The 21,692-nt window shown below is 43.4% G+C and overlaps 1 protein-coding gene across 5 annotated transcripts in view; it reads left to right on the top strand.

The window, feature by feature from the left end:
• LOC122560261 (protein NDRG3-like) overlaps positions 1–8,673 on the top strand; it is a 130,996-nt gene extending 122,323 nt beyond the window's left edge. For 3 of the 5 annotated variants that reach the window (XM_087994764.1, XM_087994765.1, XM_087994762.1), the window contains 2 exons: positions 1,617–1,655; positions 5,210–7,376. In XM_087994764.1, coding sequence (XP_087850890.1) covers positions 1,617–1,655; positions 5,210–5,379 — 209 coding nt within the window. In that variant the 3' untranslated portion in view covers positions 5,380–7,376. Of the gene's footprint in view, positions 1–1,616; positions 1,656–5,209; positions 7,377–8,620 lie in introns of those variants that run through there. The other 2 variants (XM_087994763.1, XM_043710769.2) reach the window with 2 other exon arrangements.
• The last annotated feature ends 13,019 nt before the right edge of the window (positions 8,674–21,692 follow it).

The raw sequence follows: 21,692 nt of genomic DNA, 5'->3' as shown, positions 1-21,692 counted from the left end.
TGATTCAGAATTATGTATCTGAACCCTTAGGTCTCTCTGTTCGACAACACAACCCAGGGCCTGAATATTAATTGTATAACTCCTGTCCTTGTTTGTTTCACCAAAATACAATATCTTGCATTTATCCAAATTAAACTCCATCTGCTAGTCCTCAGCTCATTGACCCAATTGACCAAGATACCTTTATAATCTTAGACAACCTTTGCCACAGCTTGAAAACTGCACTGGAGGGAGGTTGGGTTAGTTGTGATGCCTGCAATTGGTCGATGGCTTAGTTGCATGTGAACAAAGAGTCACTGAGCAAGTCAGCAAGGAGCTGTTGATGTCCATTGAACTGTAGCTAACTCGGAGCTTTCAGTAGAGAACGTGAGGAAATTAGGAATGGATAAAGAAAAGGAGCAACAGGTTACTAAATGAACAATCCATGTTCTATTATTGCATGTGTGTTTCTCTACATTTTCACACTTTATTCTGATCATTGTCCTTACTTGTTAAAGAATGGAAGTGTTCTTCCTTTTGGCACCATGTTCAGTGTTGCAGGAAAGGCAAAATTTGAAGCGTGTTAAAATGGACCGAGTGAGTTTACATCGATATAAAACCCCACAAACGAATATCTCGTATCAATAAGGGTCCCACTTGCTGTTCTTCCAAAAGCAAATGTGCATGCTGGGTATGTGAAATGAGAACAGAAAATGCTGAGAATACTCAACACGTCCATGGAGAGAGAAGCAAAGTTAACCTTTTAGGTTGATAACCTTTCATCAGAACTTTTTGTCAGCTGCTATTCTTAACATGCTGTACGTGATAGTCCTCTCTGTTAAAACATGCAGCAAGAATTCATGTTGTTCACACCTACTTCAGAGATAGCACAGAGATCTCTCCCTATTTATGATGACAGTATTGTAATCTGAGATTCACTGATGTGTACAGGTATTCTCAGTGTTTAAGCCAGTCAAGCTTTACCTGTACTTTATTGTATATGATAACGTTTGAACCACTGTTACACACTCTGATTTCCGTATTCTCTATATAATGACATGGGAGTATGTAAGCATGAAGCCAAAGGCAGATATATCTGGTTTTAGTTTTCAGTAGAGCCCCTTCTTCCCCCACTGTCCTCCTGGTTGTGTGAGCAACTGCGTTTTGGCCTCCAGCTGATCTCCCCTCATTCAATTTGCAAAGGTCCCCCTGCCCCACCTTTGTGTTGCAGTGAGTGAGACTGTGACAGCAAACGTGGGTGGGTGAGAGGGCCTTTAAGTGGAAGAAAAGCACTGACCTTAGCAAAACACCCAGTGTCCAGCCACTGAAACAGAGTGGGCACTGGTGTGCAAAGGAGAGGACTGGAAACTGACTTCACTACAGAATGTAGGAGGTGCATTGTGGGTGGGTGTTGTGCACGCCCAGCAATTCCGAGAGCATGCGTGCACCATTGTTTTCGAACTGACTACCGAACACTCTATATAGAAATCAGCAACTCCCCCTCACCCCATCTCTGTGTGTTACAGCCTTTGCAACATACTCCCAGCTGTCTGCTGTTATGTATTGCGTGTAATGTCCGTTGTATAACCAATAATAACCTGGTTCTTTTCCTGTGTGTCATCCCACCTGCTTTACAGTCCCTTCTGTCCAGCTCAGCCACCTGCACAGTGAAACAGGTAGCTCTATGTGCATTCAATGTTTCCCATATGCATTAGTCTCACACCTTCTCCTTTTGTGTTAATGCTTATAAATTTTTCTATCCTTTAGTGGTGACAAGACTATTCAGAGTGTGCACACAAATTAGCACATTGAGACAGTCCACCCCTCTTAATTCAAAGTTGGCTAATTCAACATATCAGATAACTTAATTCCCATTTTGGCATTGTGGACTAGCTGGATCCAAAACAACTATTTCTTAACATAACCACTGACTTTGAATCATCAGGAGTAGACTTTCATGCACCGCTTATTTGCGAAGTGTTTAATTGAAGGATTGGCTCAGTTTGCTGGTGAATATTTTTGGCTGGGTTTTTATTTTGGTGGCTCCTCCCACTGCATCCTGGGACATTTGGATTCAGTTCAGCAACTTTTATCCCAAAGTTTCCAGAAAACCCGTCTGGCTTGGAAATCCAGTCAGGACACAGCATGTTTCCAAAGGCAGCCTGTTCGCACGGTTTGGTATGTTAACGGACCTCCTTTAACAGAATGTGTAAGCACCAGCCATTTCTTAGAAACCCATGAGCGAAGAGGAGCAGACATGGAGCCAATGTTAGGAGGTAACCAAATACTTGGCCAATGAGGATAATGGCCTGGTATGATGTAGAGAATCTCAGGTGAATGGGTGTCCCTGCTATGAGAAAGTCAAAGCAGTTGGTAGATATAAGACACTTTGCGATGACTCTGGGACTCTAACACTCAATCTTTGGTAAGTAAGCAATCTTTAAAAGACGGACCTCCCACAGTTTCCTTGCAGGACCCTGGAGGGCTGGATGAAGGCAGGAGTGTGACCATGTTGCGATATAACGGGATTGTGAAGGGAATAGGTTGAGCATGAATTAACCATCCTTGAAACCTAAAAGTTCGGACACTTTCCAGTTTCAAGCCAGGCTGACTGATGTGAATTCTATCCCACCACCATGTTTAGTTGGTTTGTTTGAGCGTGGTTCCTCTTGCATGGCACCGTTCTCTTTTCACTGCAATGACATTGTGACACGCTTTCTGATTTTTGTATGTGCGTGTGTGATTTGTGTTGGGTATCTTACAAACCTCCACTCTCTTTCTCCCACCTCAATCCAGGATGCTTCCTGCACATGAATGAATTTGGGGCTCGTGTGTGCAAACAGACCATTACCTTTCCAAGCATTTCACTGGTGACCTCCACTGCCACATTGGGTTTGGGCAGGGCTGGAGGGAACCATGACAGGCCTTGAGGGAGAATGTTCTAACTTACCTTGGACGAGTGAGTGTAAATGTTGATAGCATTCAGTTCACAATTAGACTCTGACAAGATGTGAAACTGAAGACCCATCTGCTCTTCAGTTAGTTGTTGTAAAACAAGCTCTAACACCAATGGAAGAAGAGCAGTGGAGTCCACTTAGCGTCCTGGTAAACATTTACTAACTAACTAACCACCACCAAACTGAGTGTCTAGACATCTATTTCATCACTGCGTATGCCCTTTTACCATGGACACACTGGCTGGTGCATTAGCATTCTCAACAAAAATAAAGCATTTTTGGAAGAATCTGATGATTTAAAGGCAATTTTTTTTCCGTCTGTCAGCTAGATACATATTGTATTAAACCAACTTCCCCCTCCCTCTTTTCCCATCATCAAGTGAGGTTAAACCAGAGCCATTATGTTGACATGCAGCCCTTTGGACGCTTGTCCAGATGCACCTTGTGAGAGAGTGTGAGGAATGAAGCAACGAGAAGGTGGAAAAATGAGGACCAAAGTGTTTCAGATCCAGACAGCCCATGTGACCATGAGAAATTTGTTGCGATGCGAAAAGCTGGAGGCAAAAGCATAACCTTTTCAGGAGGCACCGTTTAGTGCAGCCCCTCCTTCCCTCACAGCTCGAGGTGTCATTCTGGTCTGTTTGCCCAACCCTGACACTCATTGCAAGGTTGCTATCCTTTGTTGAAGCCTTGCATCATTAGGACCTGCGCTGTCCAAAGCAACAGGAACAGATTGCAGGCAGAGTCCATCCAATGATGCAGTGGGGCTTTCGGTGTGCAGTAGCGTTGAGATCTCTTCATTGAAATGCCATGCAGACCTTGCAAGTTTACTAGTGGAAGTTTCCTGGAGAAACCCGTGTTCATAGTGAGATGGTCAAAATGATGCGTATGTATTTTTTTTTTAGAAACAGCCAAAAGTGGAGATTCTGCCCATGGAATATTGGGCTGTTTGATCCACAGTCTGTTTCAAAGTTAGTTGAGCCAGGCCACTGTTGACTGTCAGTGCTGTAGCTCAAAAGGGCTATGGATAGAAAGAACCACACATTGTAACAGTATGAAAGTGGCAAACATTGGAAAAGTCTGTGAAGCGGAAGATCAGGTAAATCCACTTATGTAGAATTCTTCACCAATATCTGCAGCAAAAGTTTAAAATTATCAACAAATTAAATTAATCTGTCAGGCATTTCTAACCTTAGTAAAACATATCAATGTGTTTAAGGGAACTGTCAGACAAGAACCAAAATAATCAATGCCCCAACTCTCGACCCCAAACGAAATCCATTGGGACTCCCAACCAAAGGTTTGGACAATAAATTAGCTGTTACACAGCATTGTAACGGATACAACCATAGGCTGAGAACATTCCGAGAGTTTGGAGTCTAGATAGTTGAAGACAAAGCCACCAACAGTGAGGCGAAGTCAGTGGGGGAGACAGAGTTGAGAAACCAAAGTGTTAGAACGTGGTTGCAGAGGTGGAAGGGGGCGAGACAATGGAGAGCTTGGAACACGTTTAGAAATTATTTTATTCAAGCCATTAAGTTTGTTAGTAGCTCCATGCATTTTGACACTGAGCCTTACAGGTCAAGAAAATCCGCAGTTGTTCCCCAAGCTAGGTCAGTCAGCTCCTGGCTGTCCATTGATCCTGGGGTCTATGATCTGGAGGAGGGATAAATGAGGCACAATTCCAATTGGTGATTGACATTGAGTAAACCAACTGGGAAGTGCATTGTGGATGCATACTGGGGGTAAGGAATGGATTGAATTGGGGAAAAAAGGGTTAACACTCCAACAATAAAACAAAAATCAGTTTTTCACCAAGCGGCTGACCAGATCAGCTGTCCCAGTCGAATTAGAGTGAGAGGGCAACATTGCAAAAAGGTACATATTTTTCAGAGTGTTTTCCAATGTGCCAAAGCCACAGAGGAAAGTTAGGTTGGTGGAATGTAATGGAGGAACGCGATGTACTTCCAATTAATAGAGCAATTGTGTTTCAGAACAGAGATGCAACTTGACAGATCCATCTCTGGAGGTTTTGCTCACATTTTCCAACCCAGTGAATAGTTTGATTTTTTTTTAATGGTCCCCACTCCGGACATTCTCCCCAGGAAACAACAATCCAGCAGGCTTGTAAGCAAAACCCATTAAAAGAACTAAGTACGTTTTCCTTCTAATCACTTTCTTTGTATTTGTGTGTGTGTATGTGTGTGTATGTGCGTTTTTTTTTTCCTTCCCACCCCTTCCCCTACCCTCCCCTCCCCTTCTGCCCACCCTAGTGCCAGCTGTCAGCATGACCAGGCTAAGCCGGGCTCGCACCACCTCGACCTCCAGCGTGGGATCCGGAGAGACTGCCCGTAACCAACCACCTGCCAGCAGCCAGGCCGATGCCATGGGGAACAGTGACGCAGTCCAGGGCCAACCTCAGACCATGGAGGTTTCCTGTTAAAACCGCAACTTGAGCCGTTAATTTATTACGTCGTTTTTTTTCTCTCTCCGATTCAAGAGGTCGTCAATTTGGCTGAGTCACAGCCTTAAAAGAAACCCAGCCACAGAGAGCCCGTTTCCTTGTACAATTGTGTCTCTATAGTGCATGCCTGACTCAGTGTTTGATGCTCTCACACTGTAGTTGATTTAATTTCTTTGGAATATTCATGTTTTACCCAGCGGTACTGAATGCACCGTGTTACATTCCCGAGTTCCCTGTGTGTTAACCAAAGTCGTTCACGTCTTCCCTGGATTTAAAGGGGCAGTGCCAGAGTTTTCCTTTACCTCCCATGCCACCCTGTACTTCCAAACTAACCCCCGCCATTCCAGTATCGAACCAATGGATAGAAAAGAGGATATAAGCAAAATACGGCAGATGCACAGGAGCTGGAAACCTGAAATAAAAACAAAATGCGATGGAAATACTCTACGGGTCAGACCATCTGCAGTGAGAGAAACAAGAGTTACTATTTCGGAACAATGACCCTTCCTCAAAATAGTTTGTGGACCTTAGAATATTCATTGTTTCTCTTTCTCCTGACACAGCCAGATCTGCTGAGTATCTCCAGCATTTGTTTTATTTTAAGGTTAAACAAACAGCCTTTTTGTTTTTTAGTTCTACAATTAGGCATTATTATATAGGTAAAGATATTTTTCTGGCTTTTCTGCATGTTCTCCACCTGGAGGTCCGTTAGCTCACTTGGCTGGATGGCTGGTTTGCAATGCACTGCCTGAGAACTCTCTTTCCCAACCTTTCCCCTTGCCTGAGGCATTGTGATCCTCAGGTTAAATCACTACCAGTCGTCTCTCCCTCTCTCTCTCTCTCTCTCTTTCTAAGGAGAGAGCAGCCCTATGGTCTGGTAAGACTGTGGCAACTTTACCCAACTATTCTCGCTTGGGAGCTCATGAGTTTGGCCCCTGAGTTCCATTTGACCTTCCAACCCTACAATGCCACTGCAGTGCAGAATCCAAAGTAAGTTCACCGTTGTGAAGAGGCGTGGGTCCTCTCTGTTCCCATGGAGGTTTTTAAGGGGCCCTTTGGCAATACTCAGCAGTTCAGGTGTTTCTGACCCCCTCCTGCCTCTGACCACATCAATGGAAATGGCAGATTAATTGGCCACCAGTCTTATTCTGTTAATGGAGATCTGTCTGCTGCAAAGTAGCAACTGGAAATGTCACTAATGCATTTCAAGATCTGAGTTATTATCTGTCATTACAAGTATAAAAATAGAAGCTCCAACAAGTTAACACGTTATAATTTACTCAGCGTTAGGAGTTGGGCAGCTATTAGGAATGTGACAGATTGCAAACCCATCTCAACATTTAGAGCTATATATCTGTGTGAATGAGCTACATCAGTGGCCTGCTTATTCCTGCCCCTTTGTTTGGTGAGTTCCCTGTGTAACTGAGCAAAGCTTGCGATTACAGCCTGGGCTCCATTTGGTGTCATGGTGGCATACTGCTAACAGGAATGATTTGAGACTATTCTTGGGTTTTTCCCTAAGCCCTTTGTATTCCCCTCCGATTGCAAATGCCCCTTTAAATAGTAACTTGTTGTTCATTTACCCTCTGCTTCCCCCTGCACCCTCCCAGGCTTTCTATGTTAAAGATTATGAGCTTGGTTTTGTTTGACGTTATTGTCTTGTTCACTGTACAGTCAGACAACTGCAGTGGGTGCCAACCACACCCACTCTCCATGTGATCAGTGTCTGTGTTCATCTCCTGTGTGGCTTTTCTCTGTGTTTGTTTTCCACATGGCTAAAGCACTAGCTTGAAAAATAATTTTTGAAAAAGTTTAAAAACTACAGGCACAAAAGCTAGTCGTGTAAGCTTGTAGTGTCTGTGTGCAGGTTTGTTGTAATAAATTGCAGGCATTTGACACAATAGCTGTCCTTAAAAGTTCTAGAGGTGAGCAAAATGGTGACTTTGAAATAAAGACAGAGCTCTGGCTAAAATTGACTCCTGTGTCTTGAGTGCATGTTTTCATGCAGTGACATCCGTTTAATGCATTTAAATAGTTGTTTGCTAGTATAGGACATGTGCATTGTGGTAAAAATGAGGCTTTTTGTCTTGCAGTCATCAGGACCACTGCAAGAATGCCAAATTTCAAAACTGTGTTCCGACTCCCAAATTCTACTTGCCACCGAGTTATCAACTTCTCAAGGATGAGTGGGCTGGGCCAGCCAGTGATGTTCATATCCCACGAGTGAACTAAGAATAAAAGTTCCACCCTCATGCAGCCACCCAATACTCTACTGTTCATTCCCAAACTTATACCAAGTCTTCTTCAATTCCTCACCACATGCTCAGTGACCAACATTGGCTCCCTTGTTTCAAATTAGGTTGGCATGGTGGCTCAGTGGTTAGCACTGCTGCCTCACAGCGCCAGGGACTCAGGTTCAATTCCAGCCTCGGGTGACTGTCTGCGTGGGTTTCCTCCAGGTGCTCTAGTTTCCTCCCACAATCCAAAGATGTGTAGGTTAGGTGAATTGGCCATGCTATATTACCCATAGTACATTAGTCAGAGGGAATTGGGACTGGGCGGGTTACTCTTCAGAGGGTCATTGTGGACTTGTTGGGCCGAAGGGCTTGTTTCCACATTGTAGAGAATCTAAAATCTAAAAATCACATCATCCTCTCTTTCCTCTGTATTTTGGTTAACAAGGAATGAAAGTTAGCTATTCCTTCTGCATCTCCATGCCAACCATTATCCAACCAATCAGCAACGTCATGCTGTATAAATTGTTGTTCCCATTTTGAATGTGATTTTCTTGTGTTTCATTCCTGGTGGGTCTAAGATTAAATGTCTCTTTTTATCCAGGTTCAGTTTGACCAAGGGATTATCTGTCAATCTCCCCCAGCCTGTGGATTCTCAGAGATCTCTGCATTCAATTAATCTTAGCCCCTTGAGCTCCTGTTTTAATTTCTCCCACTTTGGTAACCATGTTTTCAGCTGCCTGGGTTTTTTCACCTGTTTCACCTGTCCTGAAGAGACATTAGACTGTGAAATATGTTTGAGTCATGTGCAAATCCCATGTTGTTATCAGAACAGGCTTGTGTGGTATGGGTGTTCCAGAGAGTTGTTGTTTAACGAGTGAAAGTTGTGTGCACACTGTGTCTAAGGTCACTGAGCATTGTGCAGTGCAAGACCTCTCTAAAGTCATGTCTTTTGGATATCATTTAACTGCTTGCTTCCATCCCAGGGTCCCTCCCCTACATGTCATCTCCATGGAGAAAGTGAGGACTGCAGATGCTGGAGATCAGAATCGAGAGTGTGGTGCTGAAAAAGTACAGCAGGTCAGGTGATTGTGGAGAATAAGATTGTAAGACACAGAATTTATAACAAAAGTTTACAGTGTGATGTAACTGAAATTATATATCGAAAAAGACCCGGATTGTTTGTTAAGTCTCTCATCTTTTAGAATGACCATGTTGGTTTCATTTCTTCCATATGTAAGTCGCAAAACCTTTTCTCAAAGTTACATTAGTGAACTTTAACAATTTGTGTCATGTCTGCCCAGATAAGGTATTGAAGGTGTTAGCTCCCTGTGAGGCTATCTGTGTCAGAATGGTCAGACTGATTCTAATCTAAAAAATGGATTTACAGCATCTTACAGAATTTAACAAACAATCCAGATCTTTTTCAATATATAATTTCAGTTACATCACACTGTAAACATTTGCTACAAATTCAGTGTCTTACAATCTTATTCTCCACAACCACCTGATGAAGGAGCAGTGCTCCGAAAGCTAGTGCTTCCAAATAAACCTGTTGGACTATAACCTGGTGTTGTGTGATTTTTAACTTTGTGCACTCCAGTCCAACACCGGTATCTCCAGATCATGACAGCAGGTCAGGCAGCATCCGAGGAGCAGGAGAATTGACGTTTCAGGCCAGAGCCCTCCTGATGAAGGGCTTATGCCCAAAACGTCGATTTTCCTGCTCATCAGATGCTGCCTGACTGTCTGTACTTTTTCAGCACCACACTCTCAACTCTAATCTCTAACTACATGATTATCACCTCGAAAGGCTCCAATGAAACGATTGGAATACCCACAATTTTTTGCAAATGTTCCTTTCATCTCTTACAGTGAAACCCTTCTGACCAAGTGTTACAGCCTTATTTGTTGTTCCATAGATAATGGCTTTGGAACACAGTGGTGTTCTGCAATTAGTGGGTACAGTCAACAGGTGGTGCTGTTGTCTGGCTGGACATACATCGTCAGTCACTTGCAATGAAACAGCACCTGATTGTAGGGGAACTTCCCAAAGCATTTCCAGTGACAACAATTACCAGGCAAAATTTGACACCAAACCACATAAGGACATATTAACATAGGTAGAGACGGTCTGAAACCTGTTGACCGTCCAGCTGAAGGAGTTGACCCCAACTGAGTGTTGCAGACTGGCACATTCCAAGGTCCAGGACTACGTGTTGAGGGACGCACTGAAGCTTGGGGCAGTTGCCACCAAGGCGCATTGGGGAAAGACCACTGTGTAACATCTGCCTGCCTAAGAAGAACAGAGGGCCCACCCAGCCATTTGGGCTCCGCTGATGCCTCAGCAGAAGAGCTGTTTAGTAAATGTACAGATTGTATATAGGAAAAATAAATTTTGATGTCTGTACGTAAAGCAATGTAATGTGTGCTCAAGAATGGCATGACCAATTGTATAGAGATCCTAATAATTTTATGAATAAAGTATATTTTTGAAATTAAAAAAAATATTAACATAGGTAGACCAAAGGCTTTGTCAAAGAAGCATGATTTAGGGAGCGTAGCACTTTTAGAACATTATAAAATAGTATATGCCCTTGAGTACCATAAGAAGGTATTGGGTCAGATGATTTAAAAACTTGGCCAATTAGGTAAATTTTTAAGAACTTTTAAAGGTGGAAAGTGAAGTGGAGAAGTTTCGGGAGAAAAATTGGGCCCAGTTCAACAGAAGGAGTGGATAGCAGTGTTGGAGCAGTTAAAATTGGGAATGTGCAAGAGACTGGATTTAGAGGAATGTGGAGATCTCAGACGGTTGTGAGATTGGAAGAGATCACAGAGACAGGGAGGGGCAAGGCCACAAAAGGATTTGAAAACATTGGATAAGAATTTTAATATCAAGATGTTTATGGGTGGCATGGTGGCTCAGTGGTTAGTACCAGAGTTCAATCCCAGCCTTGCGTGTCTGTGTGGAGTTTACACGTTCTCCCCGTGTCTGCGTAGGTCTCCTCCGGGTGCTCCAATTTCCTCCCACAGTCTAATGATGTGCAGGTCAGGTGAATTGGCCACACTAAATTGTCCGTAATGTTCAGGGATAAGTAGGCTAGGTGCATTATTCATGGGTAGATATAAGGTAGGGGAATGGGTCCGGGTGGGTTACTCTCCAGAGTGTCAGTGTGGATTTGTTGGGCCGAAGAGCCTGTTCTCACACTGAAACGATTCATTTCTACGTTGCATGACCAGGAGACAGTAGTTCAATGAACACTAGGCTGATAGAGCATCAAAAAAGAGGGAAGATAGATGGCAAAAATAAAATTAGTGTTTAGGAATTGGGCAGGTTAAGGAATGGCTGCCTGTGCTGAAACAATAAGGGAAATGAAAAGGCCACAGGAAGATTTTTGGAGGGTTGGAGGTAGTTACAGAAGTTAGAAAGAGTAAGGCCAGAAATGGGATTGAATCAAAGTTGAGGATTTTAAATGACCATGCATTTCGGGAAAGGGAGTTCAATATAAGGTTACGAGACAAAACCTAATGTTTCTCTGATGTATAGAAGCTTAAACTCTCTTTTTATCTGAGTATTGCTGAAACAGGAGACATGTTACTGAAGTTTTTTTTATAGAATCCCCACAGTGTGGGAACAGGCCATTTGAAGAGATATCTCACTCAGATCCATCTCCAAACTCTATCCCTGCATTTTCCATGCCAAATACACCTAGCCTACACATCCCTGGATGCTATGGGGGTAATTTAGCAAGGCCAGTCTACCTAACGTGCACATCTTTGGACTGTGGGAGGAAACCGGAGCACCCAGAGGAAACCCAATCAGACCCAGAGAAAATGTACAAACTCCACACAGTTACCCGAGGCTGGAATCAAACCCGGGTCCCTCGTGCTGTGAGGCAGCGTGCCACCCCTTGTACTCATCAGCACAAAGGCAAGAATAAAAAAATTCAAATGATGACAGTAATTTGTTCTACAGGACGAAATGAAAAACAATGGTGAAATGTAAGGTCCCCAAATTCTCAGGAAATTCAGCAAAGTCAGAAGGCTTGAACATGCTTCCTTTGGACAACCATTGCCGAACAATCCCGATGGTGATAGTAGCTACATTTAAAACTAATTTGAAATAATCACTTGAATGCGTAGCATGACTCAATTGCACTTGCTAAAAGGCACCCAAAGAGTAGAAGGCAAGTAGTAAACTCAGGAAAGAGCAAGTCGAGTTGAAATAGCAAGGGAAACCCTCAAAACAGAGAAGCTGCCTTATGGCAAGGGCTCCCCTAAAATGTCAAACTTGGCATGATCTGATCATTCTGCACTGAATTCCAAAGGGAATGAAATTATTACTCAGTAATGGAATCAAATTCTGCAGCTGATGATTTTTATACCCTCACGCTCACAGCCAAACCACTCTAAATCTAGTGTCTTTGACAGACTTTATACATTATTCTGTTATCTAATATTTCTCAGGATCCTGCAGAGGTAATTCACGAGTGACCATGGTGTCTTCCCACATTTTAAACCAATTGTTATGTGAGCCATTTCAGAATTTCAGAGGTTGACTGATCCTGGCTGTGTAAACTTGTAGGCCCTTTGGGACGGGGTGATTGTGGGGTAAACCTGGAAAAGGGCTTTGGATCGGGATCCAGCAAGTCCCAGAATTCACCTCAACTCTTGTTTGGAGTGGGACCACTGTCAGTCTCACTGTCATTGAGAGGGTGGAGTCAGGAGGAGGGATAGCCTTTTAATTATACACTAAGGGGATCAAGGGATATGGGGATTGGAAGGGAAAGTTTTTTTAAACTTTTTAATGGGCAAACCAGTATTTGTTGCCCATTCTGAATTAATCTTGGGTCAAGTGGCTTTTAAGAGTCATTTGCTGAACAATCCTAATTGCGCTAATCGCTACATTTAAAAAAAACTAACTTAAAATGATCACTTGAATGCATTGCATGACCAGTGGATAAAGGCAAAATATTGCAGATGCCGGAAATTTGACACAAACACAGACAATGCTGGAGGAGCTGAGCAGGTCTGGCAGTATCTATGGAGAGAGGAACAGAGTTAAAGGGTTGAGTGTGGTATGAGTCTTCTTCAGAACTGTTATCTGTATTGCAGTGTGATTGGACTCACATGAAGGTCAGACCAGATAAGGATAGCAGGTTTTATTCATTAAAGGATAATGATGAACCAGGTTGGTTTTAACAACTAACGCTGTCACCATAACAATGATTAGCTTTACATTCCTGATTTATCATCAATTGAATTAAATTCCAGAGCTGCCTCGGAGGGATTTGAACCTACACCTCTCGGAGAATTGGGCTGGAGCTCTGGATTACTATTATACTGATATTACCACCATGTTACCATCTCCACTTCATTGCCTGTCCTCTTAATGTAGAAGATGGGTAACTACCTTCTTGAATGGCAACAGACCTGAGGAGCTGCATGAGTTCCTGTCCTTATTTCTGATGTTCTCGTATCCTACATTGGGAGTTCCTTTGTTCTTTTTTCCCTGTGGTAAGTGACCTGAACCCCCCAGGACTGGGATGAGCTGAAAACAAGCTGTTGTGGTCATAAGGATCCTGGTATTTTGTGGCAATGGGGCACCCTGCACCTCCACACAGCCAGAGTCTTCCTTCTCTGTATTCGGGGGATGCTGTGGAAACACATGATATGCCAATTGTATCTCAATAGGGCAACTTGCCACAGACTACCCACTCAGATGGGTTTAACACATGGTGGACATGATCCTGATATGATTGCTTGCTAAGACATGGGAGAGCGGAAGTAGTCCATTTGGCCTATCATATCCACTACGCCATTCAGGTAATCCACTTTCCTGCCTTTTCCCCTTAACCCTTGATTCTCTTACTGATTAAAAATCTATCTCTTTAATGGCCCAGCCTCAACAACCCTCTATGCACAGATATAGCCTGAGAGAAGAAATTTCTCTTCATCTCTATCCTTAAACCTATTATTCTGAGATTTCGCCCTCTGGTCCTAGACTCTCTCACTAGGGGAAGTGACCTTTCTGCATCTACTCTGTCAGGGCGCTATATAAATGTTTAATTTTATAGTCCAAGATCTGTGCCCTTAGTTCAGCATGGGCACTCTTCATAGTTCCTCAGATATAGGCTGACTTCAGTGGATAATGCAAGTTCAGCCCTTTGGCATCATGTATTGGTGCTTTGAATGGTATTTTTGATTATGCAAACCATGCTATTATGGGGAGCAATGGGCACTGGAGTTGGCATTAGAGGTGCCGAGGCTATGATAACAAGAGGGGCACAGCGGGCTCGCTGTAGATTGGACACTTACCATTTTTCTGAAAGCATATTTGATTAGATTTTTGATTAGATTCGATTACTTACAGTGTGGAAACAGGCCCTTCGGCCCAACAAGTCCACACCGACCCACCGAAGCGTAACCCACCCAGACCCATTCCCCTACATCTAACACCTACGGGCAATTTAGCACGGCCAATTCACCTAACCTGTACATTTTTGGACTGTGGGAGGAAACCAGAGCACCCGGAGGAAACCCACGCAGACACGGGGAGTATGTGCAAACTCCACATAGACAGTTGCCTGAGGCGGGAGTTGAACCCGGGTCTCTGGTAACCATATTCCCATAATGGCTTTAAGATCATACCTATTAACCTCATTTATGCCATTAATTTTGTATATTTTAGTATGTTATTTTTCATCATGCATAACCCATCTTTGCAACATATGTGGGACAATTATAGATCATAAGACATAGGAACAGAAATTAGGCCATTCAGCCCATCGAGTCTGCTCCGCCATTTGATCATGTCTGATACATTATTCAACCCCATTTTCCTGCTTTCTCCCTGTAACCTTTGATCCCCTTGACAATCAAGAACCCATCTATCTCTGTCTTAAATATACTCAATGACCTGGCCTCCACAGCCTTCTGTAGCAGTGAATTCCATAGATTCACCACTGTCTGGCTGAAGAAGTTTCTCCGTTCTAAAAGGTCTTCCCTTTACTCTAAGGCTGTGCCCTTGGGTCCTAGTCTCTCCTACCAATAGAAACATCTCCCAAAATCCACTCTGTCCAGGCCATTCAGTATTTTGTAAGTTTCAATCAGACCCCCCATCCTTCTACATTCCATTGAGTATAGTCCCAGAGTCCTCAAACGTTCGTCATATGTTAAGCCTTTCATTCTAACCTGCCCAAATCTTTCTGCAGCCTCCCCACCTCCTCAATGCTATCGGTCCCTCCACCTGTCTTTATATCATCTAAAAACTTAGCCAGACTGCCCTCAAGTTCCTTCGTTTAGATCATTAATGTATAAAGTGAAAAGTTGTGGTCCCAACACTGACCCTTGTGGAACACTACTTGTCTCAGGCTGCCATTCCTGAGAAGGACCGTTTTATCCCCACTCTCTGCTTTCTGTCAGACAGCCAATCTTCTATCCATGCTAGCATCTAACCTCTGACACCATGGGCCCTTATCTTACTCAGCAGCTTCTGTGCGGCACCTTGTCAAAGGCATTCTTGAAGTCCAGATAGACAACATCCATTGGCTCTCCATGGTCTAACCTGCTCGTTACTTCCTCAAAGGATTCTAGAAGATTTGTCAGGTATGACCTCCCCTTGATGAAACCATGCTGACTTTGACATATTTTGCCATGCACTTCCAAGTATTCAGAAATCTCATCCTTCACAATGGACTCCAAAATCTTACCAACAATAGAGGTCAGGTTAATAGACCTATAATTTCCCATCTTTTGCCTTACTCTCTTCTTACATGGGGAGTTACATTAGCATCTTTCCAGTCCTATGGGACCCTCCCTGACTCCAGTTATACCTGAAAGATCACTACTAAAACCTCTTCAGCTATCTCCTTCAGAACTCTAGCGTGTAGCCTATCTGGTCCAAGTGATTCATCCACCTTGAGACCTTTCAGTTTTTCTAGCACATTCTCCTTGGTGATGGCCACCATACTCATCTCTGCCCCCTGGCCCGCTTGAATTTTTGGGATATTACTCCTGTCTTCCACCGTGAAGTCTGACACAAAGTACTTATTGAGTTCCTCAGCCATTTCTTTGTTCCCCATTGCTACTTCCTCAGCATCATTTTCCAGTGGCCCAATGTCACTTTTGCCTCTCTTATGCCCTTTATATATCTAAAGAAACTCTTGCAATCTTTCCAAATATTACCGGCTAGCTCACCCTCATACTTAATCTTCTCCCTCCTCATTTCTTTCTTCATTGTCCTCTATTGGTCTTTGTAAGCTTCCCAATTCTATGGTTTCCCACTGCCGTTCACCACATTATATGCTTTCTCTTTTGTTTTAATGCTATCCCTGACTTTCCTAGTCAGCCATGTTTGCCTCATCCTCCCTGTACCATGCTTCTTTTCCCTCGGGATGAATTTCTGCTGTGTCTCCTGAATTACTCCCAGAAATTCCTGCCATTGCTGTTCCACTGTCTTTTCTGTTAGGCTCCTCTCCCAGTCAATTCTGGTCAGCTCCTCCCTCATGCCTCTGTAGTTACCTTTATTCAGCTGTAATACTGTTACATCTGATTCCACCTTCTCCCTCTCAAATTGCAGAGGAAATGCTATCGTATTATGATCACTGCCTCCCAAGGGTTCCTTCACCTTAAGTTCCCTTATCAAGTCTATATCATTGCACAGCACTAAATCCAGTTATGACTGTTCTCCAGTGGGCTCCACCACAAGCTGCTCCAGAAGGCTATAAATGTGACTGATTTTGCTTTACCATGTATCCCAATGTACACCTGGTGTTTCCACTGATTTCCTATTTTTCCACTGCAATTAATGTGTCAGTTCCTAGTTCATGTTCCAGCATTTTGAAAACCCATCAGAATAAAATTATGGGAGAGAAATGTCGTCCCCATTGTGTGGGGTATTCATTAGATCTGTTGAAAGCCTGTCCAATAGACTCCAAATTAACAACAAGAACAGAAATTGCTGGAAAAGCTCTGCAGGTCTGGCAGCATCTGTGAAGAGAAATGAGAGTTAACGTTTCGGATCGAGTGACCCTTCCTCAGAATGAATTAATATTGCAAATTTGGTTTTTCACGCTCACCTGTTGTCTGCTGCGGATGAACATTCCAAACCAAGCTCACACTTTTGCATTAGTTCCTGGCAGTGAGCTACGAACAAAGGAGACCAGGTCAGTCACGATACTTTCAGAGTGACTATTCTTGCACTGATCCAGGGTCACTTTGAAAACATTGAACGAGAAACTGGCTAGATCGAATGAGACCTTGCAGGGAGCTTCTTGCGTATTGGGCCCATTAATAAGTTCTTGAGAAGGCTCTTAAACTTATTCTTCTTTTCAGCCAAAAGGCCGTCTTTTGAAAGTTATTTTTAATATAGGTCGTTCTGCTATAACGCGCGTTGCATTAATGCAAATTCGGTATCACATGATTGACGAACTGGGAACACTTTTTAAACCTCGAAGCTTGAAAGTGTGTATTGTTTATAACGCGATTCTGGCCCCGTTGGTTTAAAAGGTGCTGCTATTAAGCAACTTTCTTATAACACAGGGTTGCACAAGAACGGAACTGCCATGTTATAGCAGAACCGACTGTATTTTCAAAGATCAGCAACTGTTCATCAGTGTAAAGGCCAAATGATTCTGAATAGTTTTATAAAGTGCATCATTTAACATCAGGTTACTCACTGGGACTCACGGATTAGATGCTTAAATATGAAATGTTTTAATGTGTGTTTTAAACTTGTTTTCAACTATACAAATAAAACTACACTAGATATCGAATCGTATATATATATTCCACATAAATTTTCTTTTAAAGAGATAGATAAGTTCTAAAATACCATCAAACTGTGCAGGTTCATGGCAGATTTTACAATATGTAAATGAGTTTTGAGCGGAAATTTGAGCCAAAAAAAACACACTTCTGAAAACAGGAGCAATTTTAAACACTGGGTGCACTCAGATGTAAAGGCAAGTGGAAACTCTTGTTCATGTAGAGCCTTTAACACCATTAGCAGGTCAACTACAGAAAGAAACTTCATTAAGAAGCTAGGTTGTGAATTTGCACATTCAGAAAGGAAAGGGTGTAAAAGGAGGTTGAATACCAATATTGGTGGAACATTTATAAATAATACATGGTTGATATGTGAGGGGTGATGCAGACAGCGGAAGGATTACGGGTAGGGTTAATAAGGTTTTCATTCCGAGAAAATCAGATTTTCATTCACAGATCACCAAACTGTGGAAAGGAACTAAGAAAAAAATCTGAAACCTTAATCAAGAAAAATAACAAATTTATTATAGTGAGGGATTTTAATGACTGGGGCAGAGATGGAGAAAAGGGAAATGGAATTCCTAGATGTTTGTGGGATTCCTTCCCCAAACAGCATGTTCAGATATCCCCAAGAGGCTGTAGTGTATCTTGTTGGTAAAATTCTAGAATCCATCATTAAGGATGAGGTTTCTAAATTCTTGGAAGAGCAGAGTCTGATTAGAACAAGTCAACATGGTTTTAGTAAAGGGAGGTCATGCCTGACAAACCTGTTGGAATTTTTTGAAGAGGTAACAAGTAGGTTAGACTAGGGAAACGCAGTGGATGTGGTCTATCTAGACTTTCAAAAGGCCTTTGATAAGGTGCCACACGGAGGCTGCTGAGCAAGGTGAGGGCCCATGGTGTTCGAGGTGAGCTGCTGGGATGGATTGAGGATTGGCTGTCTAACAGAAGGCAGAGAGTTGGGAGAAAAGGTTCTTTTTCAGAATGGCAGCCGGTGACGAGCGGTGTCCTGCAGGGTTCGGTGCTGGGGCCACAGCTGTTCGCATTATATATTAATGATTTGGATGAGGGAACCGGGGGCAGTCTAGCGAAGTTTGCCAATGATACGAAGTTAGGTGGACAGGCAGGTAGTACTGAGGAAGTGGGGAGGCTACAGAAGGATCTAGACAGGTTGGGAGAGTGGTCCAGGAAATGGCTGATGGAATTTAACGTGAGCAAGTGCGAGGTCTTGCACTTTGGCAAAAAGAATAAAAGCATAGACTACTTTCTAAATGGTGAGAAAATTAATAAAGCCAAAGCACAAAGGGATCTGGGAGTGCTAGTCGAGGATTCTCTAAAGGTAAACATGCAGGTTGAGTCCGTGATTAAGAAAGCGAATGCAATGTTGTCTCTTATCTCAAGACGGTTGGAATATAAAAGCAGAGATGTACTACTAAGACTTTATAAAGCTCTGGTTAGGCCCCATTTGGAGTACTGTGTCCAGTTTTGGTCCCCACACCTCAGGAAGGACATACTGGCACTGGAACGTGTCCAGTGGAGATTCACACGGATGATCCCTGGAATGATAGGTCTAACATATGAGGAACGGCTGAGGATACTGGGATTGTATTCGTTGGAGTTTAGAAGATTAAGGGGAGACTTAATAGAGACGTACAAAATAATACATGGCTTGGAAAAGGTGGATGCTAGGAAATTGTTTCCGTTAGACGAGGAGATTAGGACCCGTGGACACAGCCTTAGAATTAGAGGGGGTCATTTCAGAACAGAAATGCGGAGACATTTCTTCAGCCAGAGAGTGGTGGGCCTGTGGAATTCATTGCCACGGAGTGCAGTGGAAGCCGGGACACTAAATGTCTTCAAGGCCGAGATTGATAGATTCTTGTTGTCTAGAGGAATTAAGGGCTACGGGGAGAACGCTGGTAAGTGGAGCTGAAATGCGCATCAGCCATGATTGAATGGTGGAGTGGACTCGATGGGCCGAATGGCCTTACTTCCACTCCTATGTCTTATGGTCTTATGGTCTTAAATCTGGTTAGGGGTAATGTGCAGGTGCACCAAATCCTAGAGAGTTCTTTGGAAGTGAGATTGCTGGTTATGAACATACATACGAGAGACAAGAGTAGGCCATTCTGCCCTTCAAACTTGCTCTGTCATTTTTAACATCATGGCCGATCTGATTTTAATCTCAACTCTACGATCCTAAGTATCCCTGAGAATCTTTTATCCCTTTCACCAAAAGCCTACCTATCTCTGCCTTAAGAACATTTAAAGATTCTGCACCCACTGCATTTTGAGGATGGGAATTCCAAAGAGTCACAGCCCTGAGAGAAAATAAATTGTTTCCTCATCTCTGTCTTAAATGGACGACCGTTTATTTTTAAGCAGTGGCTGCAAGGATGGTGCAGGAGGGAGGGTTTCAGGTTCTTGGATAATTGGGGCTCATTCTGGGGAAGGTGGGACTTGTACAAACAGGACGGTCTTCACTTGAACCAGAGGGGTACAAATATCCTGGGTGGGAAATTTGCTGGTACTATTCAGGGTTTAACAAGTCCACACCGCCCCGCTGAAGCACAACCCACCCATACCCCTACGTTTACCCCTTACCTAACACTACGGACAATTTAGCATGGCCAATTCACCTGACCTGCACATCTTTGGACTGTGGGAGGAAACCGGAGCACCCGGAGGAAACCCACGCAGACACGGGGAGAACGTGCAAACTCCACATAGTTAGTCGCCGGAGGCGGGAATTGAACCCGGGTCTCTGGCGCTGTGAGGCAGCAATACTAACCACTGTGCCACCGTGCCGCCAACTGTGCCACTGTGCCGCCCACTGTGTAGTTGCAGTGCACAGGAGGATGACAGTAGGGAGGACAGGGACAGGATTTCAGGGTCACAGGAATGTGCTGGCAGACAGCGAAGTGGTTTGAAGTGTGTTTACTTCAATGCCAGAAGTATCTGAAATACGTTCGGTGAGCTTGCAGCATGGATAGGTACCTGGGACTTTGATGTTGTGGCCATTTCTGAGATATGGATAGAGCAGGGTGAGGAATGGATGTTGCAGGTTCCAGGGTTTAGGTCTTTCATTAAGAACAGGCAAGGCGGTAAAAAAGGGGGAGGTGTGGCCTTGTTAGTCAAGGATAGTATAACGGTGGCTAAGAGAACTTTTGATGAGGACTCGTCTACTGAGGTAGTGTGGGCTGAGGTTAGAAACAGGAGAGGAGAGGTCACACTGCTTGGAGTTTTTTATAGGCCTCCACAGAGTTCCAGGGAGGTGGAAGAGAGGATTAGCAAAATTATTCTGGGTAGGAGTGAAAGGAACAGCGTGGTCATTATGGAGGACTTTAACTTCTCCAACATTGACTGGAAATGCTATAACTCTAGTACGTCGGATGGATCAGCTTTTGTCCAATGTGTACAGGAGGGTTTCCTGACACAGTATGTCGAAGGGCCGACAAGAGGGGAGGCCACACTGGATCTGGTGCTTGGTAATGAACCAGGTGTTTGATTTAGTTTTGGGTGAGCACTTTGGAGAGAGTGACCATAACTCAGTTATGTTTAGTTTAGCGATGGAAAGGGATGGGTACATGCCACAGGTTAAGAGTTATCGATGGGGCAAGGGCAATTATAATGTGATTAGGCAGGAATTAGGATGCATAGAATGGGGTAGCAAAATGCAGGAGATGCAGACAATGGAAATGTGGAGCTGGTTTAAGAAACAGATATTGCGTGTCCTTGATAGTTATGTCCCTGTCAGGCAGGGAGGAAGTAATAAGGTAAGGGAACTGTGGTTTACTACAGAAATTGTACCTCTTGTTATGAAGAAGAAGGAGGCTTATGTGTTGATGAGGTAAGATGGTTCAGATGAGGTGATGGAGAGTTACAGATCAGCTAGGAAGGATTTAAAGAGAGAGTTAAGAAGAGCAAAGAGAGGACACAAGCAGTCTTTAGCAAATAGAATAAAGGAGAACCCTAAAGCTTTCTATAGGTATGTGAGGAATAAAGGGATGACTAGGGTAGGAATAGGGCCAATCAAAGACAGAAGTGGGAAGTTGAGTGTGGATCCTGTGGAGACCGGAGAGGTGCTAAATGAACATTTCTCATCGATTTTCACTCAGGAAAAGGAGAATATTGTAGAGGAGAAGAATGAGGTACGAGATATTAGACTAGAAAGAATCGAGGTTGGTTATGAACAGGCGTTATCAATTCTTGAAGGAGTGAAAATAGACAAGTCCCCTGGGCTGGATGGGATTTATCCAACAATTCTCCGGGAAGCTACAGAGGTGGTAT

The sequence above is a fragment of the Chiloscyllium plagiosum genome, unplaced genomic scaffold (assembly GCF_037043375.1).
Source record: "Chiloscyllium plagiosum isolate Xiang-an unplaced genomic scaffold, Cpla_swu_hap1 HiC_scaffold_15, whole genome shotgun sequence".
In the NCBI taxonomy this organism is placed as follows: Eukaryota; Metazoa; Chordata; class Chondrichthyes; order Orectolobiformes; family Hemiscylliidae; genus Chiloscyllium; species Chiloscyllium plagiosum.
This window is presented reverse-complemented; position numbering and strand designations above follow the sequence as displayed.